We start from the raw sequence: 15,787 nt of genomic DNA, 5'->3' as shown, positions 1-15,787 counted from the left end.
CTGTGAGGGTAGGGCCGCTCCGCACGCTGGGAGTTGTAGTGTAGGGGGACGCGGCGGGCCCCGAGCGCGGGACGTGGGGCCCTGCTCCACGTGAGCTCCTCGTGAGCTGCTGGGCCGCGGTGAAACTCCTGGCGTTGCATTTACTGTGGCTGCTGCCAGCGGTGTTGCTGTGCCTCTTTGGCGGCAGGGTTGCCAAGGATTTATGATTGGGGAAGCGAATAAAACAGTAAAGCAGAAGTTTGCCCCAGGTTAAAAAAGGTGTGAGGGAGCCCCGAGGGGTCAGGACTAGGATTCCTCACCTGAAATTGTTGAGATATCTTGAACTGTGTGTTTGCTAGCATGTGAATGTAAATATGACAGGAAAACATAGAGCAAGTTGTGATTTTTTTGGGGGTGTTATTCTTATTTTTAGGAAATCTTCTGACTTGGATGAAGGCAGCAAGAAAAAAACCCAGGATTTGTGCCTAGCTGTGTCAGAGTCGCCTGTGTACAACATACTCAGTACTCTACTGTAATCAACAAACAGGAATGATAAGCTGCAAGCCTGAAAAGCATCCTCACTACCAAGATACCCTAATTTCAGATGGATGTTCTCACAGTCTAAGAGATTGATTTTTTTTGGTGAAAACATATTTTACCTTTTTTTGCTTTCATAAGAGAGAGAAAGGACTCATAGAACAAGCACTTTGAAACAGAACCTTATACAACTTGATAGCCCTTGGCCTTTTATAATAAATGCCCCTCATGCAAAGTTTATTTTCCATGTTATTACTTTGGTAGATACAGGGAGCTAATAATTTCTTTTTGTGATGGCACTCTTTTCTCAAACTAGTCAACAGGGTTTTCAGGCTTTGCTATGGAAGTGTCGTATGTTCTGGCCTATTTCAAGATGTCAACAACTGTTTGCTGTCTCTTTCAGCATCCCCAACAGGGACAAGTTTATGTATTTCAGTTTTGTGACATCTTCCAGCACTGCATTACCAGTAGATCCTAAAGGAACCAATGACTTTGCTACCAAGAAGAGGTCTGAAGTTGATTCTGAAGAAAGAAGAAGATGGGATGAGGAGACTAAGGAAATAACTGAAGGGAACCTCCACTGTTCTTCTGTCACACCTCCAAAGAAGCAGTTAGTGAGTCAAGTTCTGAATAGGCATAGGTTTACCATCATACAGCCTCCAGAAAAGCCATTGCGGGCTGAGGAATGGAAAAGACTGAGGGAAGGCTTTTCATCACCTGAGATATTTGAAGACGTGATGCTTAACAGCATGGTCAGGTACAACAGCCCCATTGATGTGGCCAAGTCCTTGCTGACCCATGTGGCAAAGAGTCATGGTGACATTGCCTATAGTTTGTTGATCAAGTACCTGGCATTGTGTGTCCAGCAGGGGAAGACTTCAGAAATCCGCGATGTGTACGATATAATGAAAACCAGATTTAAGATTTTGGAAAGTGGGGCTTACAACCTTTTTATCAGGGGGATGAGTAATTCAGATCAATGGAGAATGGCTCTGACCCTTTTGGAAGAAGTCAAAAAGATCATGATTCCCTCACGGGCAAACTATGAATCCTGCATCAAAGCAGCCAGCCGGCACCGAGAAATGAACCTCGCGTTTGAACTTTACCGTGAAATGTTGGATAAGGATTTGGTCCCAACCTTGGATGTCCTGCAGGCCTTTTTTGACTCCAGCAGGGGTATGAAAGGTGCAGAGTTACAAAAAGAGCTGTTTGGTATCCTCTTTTATCTGAGAGACAACCAAATATACCCTCACAAAACATTTATGCGGAGTGTAAAGCTGTGGTTTGAAAGGTAAATAATGTTTCAGTAGCAAGCTCCAGTTCATGAGGATGGGATTCACATCATTTCACAGCTCAAGTCTAATTAGCATCATCTTATTTGGGTTGTTGCTTCTCCACGAGAGCCAGCATGAAAAGATGTATTTTATTTTGGCTCCAAATTAGTGCAGAAGTAGAAAGTTCTTCCTGATTTCACCTTCTCTTGAAAAAAATGATCTGTTAAGTATTACTCATTGGAACAGAAAGTAGGAAACCCTGATGTGTCGTGGCTTCCTAAAATGTCCAACTTCATCTCCTTCTGAGGTTGGTACATGAGGAATACTGACAAGGTGTTAGGGTTTTTCCTATAATCTGTTGGAGTGTAGAAGTGGTAAATTATTTGAAGATGAGATTGTTTCTCTCCTTAAAGGAAAGATGCAGCAAATTTAGCTTAGGTTAAGAGAAGATTGAACACTGGCTTTGTATAGAATAATAGGAGATGAATAATCTTAAGAGAAGGCTCTTAGTTTTAGCACAGCATTTAGCAGGTTGCAGTTTTCATGAGTAGTGATGGTCAGACTTTACCAGTCGCAGGTAGTTAATGCTGCACAGGCACAGTGTCCTTTACTTGAGCCCCCTGCTTGTCTGTCATGTTGTTACATGTCAGCCCACCTACGACTTCTGTCAACTAATAGCTTTGATTTATATGAGCTACATGGCTATTTCACCAGTTAGTCTGCTTGGATGGAAGATATGGCTGTGGGAATGCACTACCATTATTAGAATGTTTTGTATTAGAATGTTTTGTTGGATTGGTTGATGGGTTGGACGCGATGATCTTGAAGGTCTCTTCCAACCTGGTTTATTCTATGTATGTACTGCTGTGCCCTAGTTGTTTTCCTTCCTGGGTGCAGCAAGGGAGTGGGCAGAACAGGCTTCACTTGGGAGAAAATCTGCTGTGGGGTGCTGTCTTCCCAGTGAGCAGAGAAGGACTTACCTGCATGTGTGCACTGTATGTGCAGGAAGCTCAATGTAGTATTAAGTCCTTGACAAGGAGACTGCAGTACGCTGAACAACTGTATACTGCCTTCATATAGTGGCAAACCAGTGCTGCAAGCTGAAGCTGGACAAACTCCTGTTTGAACCTTTCACAGTCTGTTTGTTAGAACAATTCCTGAAACACTGTGGTAGACTCCTATTTTAGAATCAATGTTGGGTGTTTTCCTCAAGGCAGTAGTGTTTCAAATATGAAGAAGAAACAAGGTTTTTAACAGAGGGATGAGACTACATGATCTCTTGCTCCTTCTGGCATTTTATTTGTGAACTTAACACAAAATGCTCAGCTTTACCTGTCTGTCCCAGTTGCTTGTGCTGCACTTGTGTATAGAATCATAGAATTGTTAGGGTTGGAAGGAACCTCAAGGATTGTCTAGTTCCAACCCCCCTGCCATGGGCAGGGACACCTCACACTAGAGCAGGTCGTTCAGAGCCACATCCAGCCTGGCCTTAAAAACCTCAAAGCATGGGGCTTCTACCACCTCCCTGGGCAGCCTGTTCTTCATGGTGAAGACCTGCTTCCTAACATCCAGTCTGTATGCTGGTAGCTGAAAATAAAGATGCCATTTATGTGGAGTTCCCAAAGAGAAATGGAATCTGATGATTACTAGCACTGTTAGTCTTCCAAAACTATGTGGACTGGGAGGTAATTTCTGCTGACAAAGGAAACCAGTAAGTAAGCACGGAAGTGAGGTATTCAGTGTGAATGAATAAGTGTTAGTTTAAGGTTCAGTTTTCCTTGCTGAGCAGCCCTGCAATGACTTCTAGTAGTGAGTAGAACCAGATCCAATACAGAGATCTGAGTGTGCAACACAGGTTCACACTACCTTCTGTTGTCTGTGAGAAAACTAAAGAACTGCTAAATATAGCTTGAGAAAGGGGAAAAGAGAGCAGCAGCAGGCTGCTTATTCCAAAGCCCACAGCATGCATGATTGTGCAGTGATAAACGTAGTGGTAAAGGGAGAGGCGGCCGCAGTTGCATGTTGGCATAGGTAACCTATTCTGCATGTTGTGGGCAAGAAGGAATATTTACACCAGCATGATGGTGGCTTTGGTAGTGGTGGTGATGAAGATGACAATGTGGAGTCAAAAAGGCTTTTGGTATGAGCACGTGTTTCTTAATTTCTCAGGATGACATCTGCATGGAAATCTTGATTCCTCATTTCCCATCTGGTTTCTGTGCTACTCCATGGGTGTGTAAGGCAGCAACTTAAAAACTGCCAGTGGAGCCTGGTTACTTGTAATATTTGGGAACAACATAGGCTGACGAGGTTGATGGTGTTAATTCTCTGCACATTGTTAAGTGCTGGTTCTTTGTCTGATATTTTCAGGTATGCTAAATTGTGTGCGAGTCTTTGCAGGGTAGATGATTTTATATCTAAATGTTGACCAAAGTGAAATGATTCTTTATCTTTAATTGGGGTATTTTAAGTTAGAATCTAATGTTTTTATTTATCTTTCCCTGTGTACATTCTAGTATACCAGGAGAGACCTGGAGGGGACACCTGACCAGTATTAAAGACAGGTAAATGCAATGTTCTGTTTAAAAGTGAGGTGCTGTCTTGATTAGAATAGAATAGAATAAACCAGGTTGGAAGAGACCTTCAAGATCATCGTGTCCAACCTATCATCCAACACCACCTAATCAACTAAACCATGCAACCAAGCATCCTGTCAAGCCTCGCCCTGAACACCCCCAGCGACGGCGACCCCACCACCTCCTCGGGCAGCCCATTCCACTGGGCAATCACTCTCTCTGTGTAAAACTTCCTCCTAACCTCCAGCCTAAACCTCCCCTGGTGCAGCCTGAGACTGTGTCCTCTAATTCTCTCTTCATCACAGAATCACTAACGTTGGAAGAGACCTCAAAGATCATCAGGTCCAACCTGTCACTGCAGACCTCATGACTAAACCATGGCACCAAGTGCCACATCCAATCCCCTCTTGAACACCTCCAGGGATGGTGACTCCACCACCTCCCTGGGCAGCCCATTCCAATGGCTAATGACTCTCCCAGTGAAGAGCTTTCTCCTCACCTCAAGCCTAAACTTCCCCTGAAACTTCCTTCTACCTTAAATGAATAAAAATAACAGCCCTTTCCTCTTATATGAAAATATTTTATTCCTTAAGAATATCAGTCTATGTTGTGTATATATGAGTTCCCAAACTCCTCTACTGGAGTTGCTAGACTCACCTCTGCAGTCAATATAACTGATGTCTGAAAATTTGAGTTAAAATATCTAGAATTATTCTTCATTATTTGCCTTTCCAACCATACAACTGATCTATGTTACCTCCTCCCCTCCCCACCTTTCCCTCTCCATAAGGCAGTAAAATATAAGGTATTTCTTATTTGAAAACCTTTATTCTCTCCTGTTCTTGTTTCACTGTTATTGCAGTGGAGAGTGCCCAGTTTGCAACCATCAGCTGGAGGACAGCAACCTGACTGAAGAGGAGTATGATAATCTCAGAGAAAGAATCGTAAGGGATGTGATCCATGGCACTGACCCTTTTAGAAAGACAAGCCCACAGGTAGGTCTTGCATGCTGTCCTGTTCCTTGGCTAGGAGGGTAATATATAATTGATGCTCAGGTACTTTGAAAGCACCACAAATCTGCTTTTCTCTGCTTTAAGTATTAGCAGGCCATTAGACACTGACGTGTCCTATGCATCTTTCTCAGCTGTGTTTTACAAAATGGGTCGAATTCTTGACATCTTTTGTATTGGCTTTATTCTTTTATTTCCAGTCAGCTGTTAATGGATAATGAAATCATTACAATGGGTTGCTTTTTTGGGGGGGGGGGCGGGGGGCAGGTACTTTATGGAATTTAAAAGGTATGGAAATATTTTGTTCCCTCAAAACCTGTATTTTAAATATAGAGCCAAACCCAGTAACTCAAACAAAGCAAGACATCTAGCGTTTTGAGCCTGCAGAAGTTGTGGTATCATGTTCAGTGTCATGTCAGAAGCTTCAATTTATGTGCTGAATGTTTGATTTTTCAGTTGTGCAGCTCTTGACCAGAAACAATAAAGAACCAGATATTTCCTTCCATCAGCTTTCACAGCCAACCAACTACCCCTCAACTTTAAAGATAAATTGTCACATATTTTCACAGGTCGTGGTAAACATCTGAGAGGGCATGACTGCCAGCCCCTGCAACGTGGTGGTGTTTCTTGCTGGCTGTGAGTGGGGATGGGTGGCTCAGGAGCATCGGCGGCACGCAGTGAAGCTGCGCTCCGCTAGATGGAGCCCGCGGCACATCACAGGGCGGCTTCGCGCTGCCTTTGAAGCGCTGCTGTCCTTTTGCTGCCGCTGGCACCGCGGGTACAGGACAGGATGCCAGGTTTAGTTCTTCAGGCTTTCTGCAGACGCAGACATTGTGGCCAGCGGTATGCTGGGGTGCATTAAGAAGAGTGTGTCTGCCAGATAGAGGGAGGTTCTCCTCCACCTCTACTCTGCCCTTATGAGGCCCCACCTAGAATATTGTGTCCAGTTCTGGGCTCCCTAGTTCAAGAGGGACAAGGATCTACTTGAGAGAGTCCAATGGAGGGCTACAAGGATGATTAAGGGACTGGAGCACTGCCTTATGAGGAAAGGCTGGGAGCCCTGGGGCTTTTTAGTCTGGAGAAGAGAAGACTGAGTGGGGATCTAATAAACATACATAAATATCTGAGGACTGGGTGTCAGGAAGGAAGGAACAGCCTCTGCTTACTTGTGCCCTGTGATAGGACAAGGGGCAATGGATGTAAGCAGCAGCACAGGAAGTTCCACCTCAACATGAGGAAGAAATTCTTTACTGTAAGGATTATGGAGTACTGGAACAGGCTCCCCAGAGCGATTGTGGAGTCTCCTTCTCTGGAGACATTCAAGAGCCATCTGGATGCATTCCTGTGCATCCTCCATTAGATTCTATGGTCCTGCTCTGTCAGAGGCTTTGGACTCAAAGATCTCCAGAGGTCCTTTCCAAACCCTAACATCCAGTGATCCTGTGATCCAGTTCCATATCAGCAAGCAGTCACTGGAAAGGTGAATGGAGATGAACTTGGTGTATTTACTGTTGGCTGTATAGCTTAAAGCCTGCACTCTCAGTGGATTTTGAACATGGATGTAGGAGTGGAGGCAAAACAGTTGCAACATGTCAGAGATTTCCAGAAATAGCTTTGGGACTTTTTAGTTGCCTCTATGCTGTGAAACCAGATGTGTGGTGATGAAAGTATGCTGCCCATTTTAGGTGTGCCAGACTGTGTGACTTCTCCTGCAGCCAGGGGTTTCCAGAAGGGAAACTAGGTGAAGAGATTGAAAATAGGATGCAAGCAACTATAATTGAGAGGGGGGGTTTCCATTTGCCAGTCAGTCATCTTTTTTTTTTTTTTTAAGAAGCTTCAATTCAAACAGAAAACATTTTAGCTTTCTATTCCTTCTTTTCTCTTAACTAGTTTTCTTCAGTGCATCTGTGTTCCTTGCAATGAAGTGATCACTCAGGGGAGCAGGCTGTTGAGGATCCCCCAACAGGAGTCTCTTGTCTGTAATGCATGAACTGTAGAGCTGATTATCTCTGATAGGGAAATACCTGTTGGACATTGAGTCAGCTCTTTATGCACAGGTCTGTTAGAATGTCATGTGATGATATAATACAGTGAGCTGCAAACCTGCAGTCTGCTGTAGAAAGTAAACTCTTCTAACAGGATTGTCTCCCTTAGTACCAGTGTCAATATCACAGTATCACAGTATAACTAAGGTTGGAAGAGACCCCAAGGATCATCAAGTCCAACCTGTCCCAACAGACCTCACAACTAGACCATGGCACCAAGTGCCACACCCAATCCCCTCTTGAACACCTCCAGGGACGGTGACTCCACCACCTCCCTGGGCAGCACATTCCAATGACAAATGACTCGCTCAGTGAAGAACTTTTTCCTCACCTCGAGTCTAAACCTCCCCTGGCACAGCTTGAGACTGTGTCCCCTTGTTCTGGTGCTGGTTGCCTGGGAGAAGAGACCAACCCCTTCCTGTCTACAACCACCTTTCAGGTAGTTGTAGAGGGCAATGAGGTCACCCCTGATCCTTCTCTTCTCCAGCCCCAGCTCCCTCAGCCTCTCCTCATAGGGCTTGTGCTCAAGGCCTCTCCCCAGCCTTGTTGCCCTTCTCTGGACATGTTCAAGTGTCTCGATGTCCTTCTTAAACTGAGGGGCCCAGAACTGGACACAGCACTAAATATGATGATTTAAACATGAGTCAGCAGTGCTCAGATGGCCAAGAAAGCCAATGACATCCTGGCTTGTATTAGAAACACTGTGGCCAGCAGGAACAGGGAAGTGATCATCCCCCTGTACTCAGCACTAGTGAGGCCACACCTCAAGTATTCTGTTCAGTTCTGGGCCCCTCTCTACAGGAGGGACAGTTCTGGAAAGCATTCAGAGAAGGGCAGTGAGGCTGAAGAAGGGACTGGAACACATGATCTACAAGGAGCATCTGAGGGAGCTGGGGTTGTTCAGTCTGGAGAAGAGGAGGCTGAGGGGAGACCTCACTGCTCTCTGTAGCTGCCTGAAGGGAGGTTGGGGTGAGGAGAGGGCAGCCTTTTCTTGGTAGCAAGTGACAGGACTGGAGGAAATGGTTGCAAGCTGTGTCAGGGGAGGTTCAGGCTGGATGCTAGGAAATACTTCTTCACAGAGAGGGTTCTCAAATATTGGGATGGTCTGCCCAGGGCAGTGGTGGAGTCCCTGGAGGTGCTTCAGCAGCATGTGAGCCTGGTGCTTAGGGACCCTTTGGTGCTGGGTTGAGGGTTGGACTGGATGATCTTTGAGGGACCCTTTGGTGCTGGGCTGAGGGTTGGACTGGATGATCTTTGAGGGACCCTTTAGTGCTGGGCTGAGGGTTGGACTGGATGATCTTTGAGGTCTCTTCCAAGTGCATGTTGTCTGTGATTCTGTGATTTCAGTTGGGTGCCTGATTACTCTGGCTGCATTTGATTGGGAGCTATGCCATTGAGCCTGGGGCAATACAACTGCTATACTGAGAGGCAGAATCAACTTTTGCTGTGATGACTTTCATCTTGCAGCTGCTCCCAGGTGTTTCTCTCAAACATACAAATGCAGTCATTTCATTCCCTTTGTGGCTACTGTCCCTGACAAGCCTGAAAGGACTGTTGTGCAAGGGGAAGGAAGCATATGGGAGATGCATGTGTGCCGTCAAGAAAGCATGGGCTTGTGGGCATGTAAAGTCCCCATACTTGATCTGGGCTGTGCAAAGGGGTTTTACTTATTCTTCTAGAATTTGAGACTGGAGGAGGAGGAAGAGGAAGTGACCCATTCATCTCAGGGTTATTTTTGCAACTGATTGAAGTTGTACTGTTTCCAAGGAGCCTTGAAAATAAAGCTCCCTTAGACTGATACTTTTCCTATAGTGCTTTGATTCTCCTTCTCATGTGCGTGTTTCCCAGCTCTATGATTTGTCCCAAAGCCCTCTGTGGTACTTGTCAGTTGTGTTCTGAATGGAGTAGTTTATTACTTCCAAACCCTCTATGCACTCCAAACTCTTAAGAAGATTGTGTCTGATGGTCTGTCCTAACCCCATGTGGCAAAGCCCTCACTCTCAGCTTCCAGTGTGATCTCATTCTTCTACCGGCTTTGTTGATGTCTCAGCTTATGGCCGAAGTCAGTTAAATTGCCTATACTTGAGCTGTTTCCAAGGTGAGCTACTCTTACCTGCCCTGAAATGCTTGGATTATTATGGATGTCCATCTTCCACCTGGATGTCATGGTTTCTTTGAGCTCGGGGGGGGGGAAAAAAGAGGAGACTAGTTAGTTTAGTTAGAAGTGCTGTATCTCCTGAGATGATCAGGACTGGAAGAGGAGAAAACTCCTTCCCAGCCAACAGCTGATACTGTGTGCCCAGATAGCACCACAGCCCAGGCTATGCATGCTGTTTACCTCCTCTACTTTATGTTATCTCCTCCTTGCCACTGCCAGGGAGCAGAGAACTTTCTGAAGGGAGAAAACAAGGAAGGTTGTTCATGTGCCCCTTCCTGCCTACATGTGCGCCACACTGCAGGAAAGGGATTGGATCCCCATTGAAGCCTTCTGTACAGAAGGAGGGCAAACATTTGGCATGCTGCTAACTGTTGCTAAGCCCCTTGCACTGGGATGGGGGCTGTGCTGGGCAGGATCAGTTCCTGTGGTTCTTCCCATGTGGGAATGACTGAAGTACTGAGGCAGGGGGGGTCACTTAGCTAGTGTTGAGTTTTGATAGCATTTGGATTCAGAGTTAGCTTCTGCAAGAGCTGTGCTGGCAGGATGAAAATCCTCTTGATCCCAGCCTGGACTGAATGTTTTCTGTTAGCTCTAGAGGGGGATACAGGGGTGCTGAGCTGTAGTTAGGGTTAAGATTAGGACTAAACCTAGGCTGAAAGACAATGCAGATTTTTCAGCTTGCCCTTTGGTTTTTTTCCCCCATCCTTTTCTTTCTTTCCTCTGCAAGGCCCAAGAGTTGGATGAATGCTAAGGCTGGCTTAGCTGAGTAAGTTATGAGTAATTTTTGGATGAGTTGGCTTAGCTGAGCAAGTTATGACTAATTTTTGGATGGGAATGAGTTACTGACTTGTAGGTAGGCTGCAGCTTCAGGGTGGCAAGGATGGAAGAACCTGTTCTTGCTGGATCTAGAAAGTCCTGGCAGCAGTATTTGGGGATTAGTATTTTGGACAGCAAGTGCTGTAGAACTTGAGTTGTTGTTGGAGTCTTACAAGTTCATTATGATTGAGTGAGAGCTAATGGTAGCAGAGATAAGGGCTTACTGGTAACCTTTTGGGTACATGTTGGTGTTGGACTGTGGCTAAGACTAGGATAAGAGTTGGTATTTGAGAGTTAAAATACCTGAATCACTTGCTTAATTGGACCATTAAATTATAGGTGGCATAGATAAGGACAAAGGTGTTACCTAGACTGCAACAACACTGGTCAAAAAAATTGCTGGTAGCTCTTGTTTAGTTGTAGGTTGGGTAGTGCTGAACATACTCTGTTTTGCAGACTAGCAGATTGATGTCTAAGTCCATTGTTGCCATGTGGCTAATTGTTTGTTATGGGAAGGATATCACCATTAGCTTGTAGATGATAGGGTTAGCATTGCAACTAGAATTAAGTACATTTGCAGAAAGAGGTGAGGTTTTTACAGGTCTTTGTTGTTTGTTTCCCTCCCCCCCAGATCTCTGCTAAATATAGGCAACTGGATTCTGTCAGGATAGGGTTAGTATTCAGTAGGGCACAATCCTGCACTGCCTTAAGAGCCAGGTTTGCTGCTAAGCCTCAAGGACAGAGGAGAGCTGGTCTGAGTGTGGCTCAAGATAAGCTGTGGGCTTGTTTCAGTTGCAGTGTTATGGCTAAAGCTAGAATTAGTTTGGAGGTTAGAGAGAACACTAGCCTCAGAGCGTGGTCCCCTACTCAGTCTTGCAATAAGCATAGAATAAAGACAGGTAATGGTTTGTGTTGGCTGTTGAGACAACTACAGTGGCAGAGTGCTCAGAGTCTGAGAGCCAAGCTGCAGCCTTTATCCTGCTTACTTTCTGTCCCCCTGCCTCCATTTAATTCAGGGTAGCTCTCACCCTCTTCGGGTGATGTGCTCTGCTAGAGGGGAGGCAACGTCTGGGAGGAAGGAAAATAAGGGGAAGAGGGGAGACCAAATGGGAAATGGGTGGTGAGAGACAAAGGCAGTTGGAATTTTTCTAAGATTTCTCATGCATTTTCTCTCACATCAGAGGCTTCTGATAATGGAAGCAAACAGAAGCACAGAGAGTATTTTGGCAGAAGGATAAAAGACTTAGCTGCTTCCTCAGCATCCAGAAATAGATCTAGATGAAAACATCATAAATTGAGCACATATTTCTTTCCCCCTAATTACCTCAGTGTTAGAGAATCTTTCTTGGGGGTGGGTCAGATCTTCTGGGGTGGTCCATAGTCCTCCTTGTCTCAATTCATATAGCAAGTAATGAGCTGGGATTTTGTTCAGGTCACTTGGTCTCCTTTGCCATCCAATGAGTATGCAGCAAAATGAGGCCATCCTGCAACATTAGAATGTTCCTTTCTTCCAATATAGTCTCAACCTGTTTCATTGCTCCCCCACAGTCTTTATAAGATACTACTCTGTCAGGTCTGTATTTGTTTGATTGATTGGTTGGGTTTTGAGCAACAGTTGCTTGGTTAAAATGCATATAGAATCATAGAATTGTTAGGGTTGGAAGGGACCTCAAGGACCATCTAGTTCCAACCCTCCTGCCATGGGCAGGGACACCTCACACTACATCAGGTTGCTCACAGCCACATCCAGCCTGGCCTTAAAAACCTCCAGGGATGAGGCTTCTACCACCTCCCCAGGCAACCTGTTCCAGTGTCTCGCCACCCTCATGGGGAAGAACTTCTTCCTAACATCCAATCTGAATCTACCCACTTCTAGTTTTTCCATTCCCCCTAGTCCTATCACTACCTGAGATCCTGAGAAGTCCCTCCCCAGCCTTCTTGTAGCCCCCTTCAGATACTGGAAGGCCACAATTAGGTCCCCTCGGAGCCTTCTCTTCTCCAGACTGAACAGCCCCAACTCTTTCAGTCTGTCCTCATAGCAGAGGTGCTCCAGCCCTCTGATCATCCTCATGGCCCTTCTCTGGACACGTTCCAGCACATCCATATCCCTCTTGTAATAGGGGCTCCAGAACTGGATGCAGTACTCCAGGTGGGGTCTCACCAGAGCTGAGTAGAGGGGGAGAATCACCTCCCTTGACCTGCTGGCCACACTTCTCTTGATGCAGCCCAGGATCTGATTGGCTTTCCGGGCTGCAAGTGGATTGTTGAGGTCTGAGTTTTGCATTGACCCTTGTGACCTACCTCTGATGTAGGCAGGCAGGAACAAATCCTGTGACTATGAACAGGCAACACAGAGCACATCTCAGCTACCTTTCTCAAGATGCCTGGGAGTACCTTCCTGCTTGTGATAGAATCTCTGAAAGCTATAGCTGCAGAGGTTTGTGACTCCTGGACTGTTTGTTCTCTTCAGCAGCAAATGACAGAGGACAGACGAATTTTATGCAATCCAGGGTACACAGTGATCCCACAGACAGTATGGTATGACTGAGAAAAACCTTCCTGCTTGTTAGGGTTAGAAGGGGATTTCCAAGCTTTGAAACTATGGAGGAAATACTCAAACCCTTTAGGCATAGCAACAAACAGACATAAGAGTGCTCCAAGAAGGCAGCTTGGCTGGATTCCAGTTTGACAGCTGAATTTGATTGCTCACGCTCTGTGTTTTCCTTCTGATACCCAGAAAGCTGGCTGAAAACAAAGCAACTCCCATCACTTTGTATTTTAGGAAACTCTTAAAGTGAATGTTTTCACTCCTCTAGGAGCTGCTCTTGCAGTGTTGCAAAAACACCCTGTTTGATACTTAGAGTTACATAAGTCTGCAGTGAGGTGTAAGACTCTGTTATTCAGGATTTGCCCTTTCCTTGCACTCAGCACAATGTCATGCAGTATGGAGAGGGGAAGCACTGGGGGTTTTGTTGGTGTACAAAGCTTAAAGTACTGTGAATGCTTCTGGAAACAAGGTAAGTTGAATACTGTGGTTTGTGCACTTTTTAGTTTGACTTTAGTTTCTCTCTGCCATTCCTGGTGGGTGAACATAAACTTTATTGTGTGGAGGAAGTGAGAAGCAGCCATTCCTGCAGTGATTTCAATAGTTTTGGGTAGGCTTCCCCCCCACCATTCAAATTCATAGAATGGTCTGGGTGGAAAGGGACCTCCAAAGGCCATCTGGTCCAACCCCCCAGCATTCAGCTGGGACATCCCCCACTAGATCAGGTTACCCAGAGCCTTGTCAAGCCTCACTTTGAATCTCCAGGGATGGAGATACTCCCAGAAAACCACAAAGCCAAACCATTTCAAAACCATGAACATGCTTCTTGGGGGTCAGTTAACTGCAGGTGAAGGTGGAGATCACAACCAGCTGCACGCTGGAAACAACAGAAAAAGCTGTTGGAAACTTCCAAAAGAGTTTGAAAGGGAAACCAAACCAAACCAAACCAAACCCCAAACAAACAAAAGCTTTCAGCACGTTGGAATCTTTCTAGAATTCAACCTCCCCTTCCCCTTCCCCTTCCCCTTCCCCTTCCCCTTCCCCTTCCCCTTCCCCTTCCCCTTCCCCTTCCCCTTCCCCTTCCCCTTCCCCTTCCCCTTCCCCTTCCCCTTCCCCTTGGTAAAGAACTTGTTCCTAACATCCATTCCATGTGTTGCTATGAAAATAACAGCTTTTCTTGTATTTAGAAGTCCTCTATGGACTTGCTCATGTACCTCCTTAGTATATTGCTTGGTGTTTGGCATTTAGATGAGCTGATGTTTGGGATTGTTGAAGAATTTGAGCAATACCATGATTGCTATTTCTAGCTGCCAACATATTTCCTATTTAGACTGGAGAAAAACCACTCAACTGATCTAAGCTTTCTGTGGTCTGAAAATTGATGTACCCTTAGATCTGTTAGAGCCAGTAAAATGATTTCAAAAAGCTAATTTGAATTGCTCTTATCAAAGGACATGCTTGTGTAGCTGTTTGCTTTGTCTTTATGTTATCATATGTAACTTAGTAAGTCTGTAAATACTAACAATTAATTCCTCCCCTCCTTTTTGTTGTGCTTTTGGGGCTCATAGTCTGTGTATGCACTGGGACTTGAAGAAAATCATACATGCTTATAAGTATGTTTACAGAAGTTAAAGTAGTATTAATACTCTTAAGAGAAGAGTCCTTTTCAGATTCACTACTACTGCTCTTTCAGTACCCCAAGCTGAGTGATAATCTCTCTGGTTTCCCAAGCCAATAAGTTAGCACAGTCACTGCTACCTATGTGGAAAGGTGATCTCAGTAGTTTCACTGGCTACCAGTCTTATTCCTGTACCATGTCCTGGCTGAAGTTTCGTGCCAGGACAAAACTCTGTGCTCTGACCTGAACAGGGGAACCAGTGCAGGCTAAAAGCTGTTAACTGACTCAGTGAATGGTGGCTCAGTGGTAACACATCCAAGTGCTGGGTTCTGCACATTGGCCACAGCAACCCCATGCAGTGCTACAGGCTGGGGTCAGAGTGGCTGGAGAGCAGCCAGGCAGAGAGGGACCTGGGGGTGCTGGTCGATAGTAGGCTGAACATGAGCCTGCAGTGTGCCCAGGCAGCCAAGAGGGCCAATGGCATCCTGGCCTGCATCAGGAACAGTGTGGCCAGCAGGAGCAGGGAGGTCATTCTGCCCCTGTACACTGCACTGGTTAGGCCACACCTTGAGTACTGTGTCCAGTTCTGGGCCCCTCAGTTTAGGAAGGAGGTTGACTTGCTGGAGCGTGTCCAGAGAAGGGCAACAAAGCTGGGGAGGGGCTTGGAGCACAAGCCCTATGAGGAGAGATTGAGGGAGCTGGGGTTGTTTAGCCTGGAGAGGAGGAGACTCAGGGGAGACCTTATTGCTCTCTACAACTACCTGAAGGGAAGTTGTGGACAGGCAGAGGTTGGTCTCTTCTCCCAGGCAGCCAGCACCAGAACAAGAGGACACAGTCTCAAGCTGTGCCAGGGGAGGTTTAGACTGGATGCTAGGAAGAAATTCTACACAGAGAAAGTGATTGACCACTGGAACGTGCTGCCCAGGGAGGTGGTGGAGTCACCATCATTGGAGTTGTTTCGGAGGAGGCTTGATAGGGTGCTTGGTGCCATGGTTTAGCTGATTAGGTGGTGTTGGATGATAGGTTGGACGCGATGATCTTGAAGGTTTCTTCCAACCTGGTTTATTCTATGCTATGCTATGCTATGCTATGCTATTCTCAGTCTTCATCAGTCTTTCTCCTTGTGCCAACAAATGTTTGTGTCAGTAGAGGAGGTGGCAAGGCTAGGAGCAGCATGGCTGAGGGAAGGCAGAAGGTAGAAATACCTTTCTGTGGCAGTACTGGTACAT

The 15,787-nt window shown here is 45.8% G+C and overlaps 1 protein-coding gene across 1 annotated transcript in view; it reads left to right on the top strand.

Moving 5' to 3' along the window:
- The first annotated feature begins 641 nt into the window (after positions 1–641).
- PRORP (protein only RNase P catalytic subunit) overlaps positions 642–15,787 on the top strand; it is a 50,151-nt gene continuing 35,005 nt past the window's right edge. Inside the window, exons 1-3 of the mRNA XM_009902989.2 lie at positions 642–1,807; positions 4,307–4,354; positions 5,229–5,361. Coding sequence (XP_009901291.1) covers positions 810–1,807; positions 4,307–4,354; positions 5,229–5,361 — 1,179 coding nt within the window. The 5' untranslated portion in view covers positions 642–809. The remainder of the gene's footprint in view (positions 1,808–4,306; positions 4,355–5,228; positions 5,362–15,787) is intronic.

Source organism: Dryobates pubescens, chromosome 5 (genome assembly GCF_014839835.1).
Source record: "Dryobates pubescens isolate bDryPub1 chromosome 5, bDryPub1.pri, whole genome shotgun sequence".
NCBI classification, from domain to species: domain Eukaryota; kingdom Metazoa; phylum Chordata; class Aves; order Piciformes; family Picidae; genus Dryobates; species Dryobates pubescens.
The sequence above is the reverse complement of the archived record's forward strand: the minus strand, read 5'-3'. Positions and strand labels throughout refer to the sequence as shown.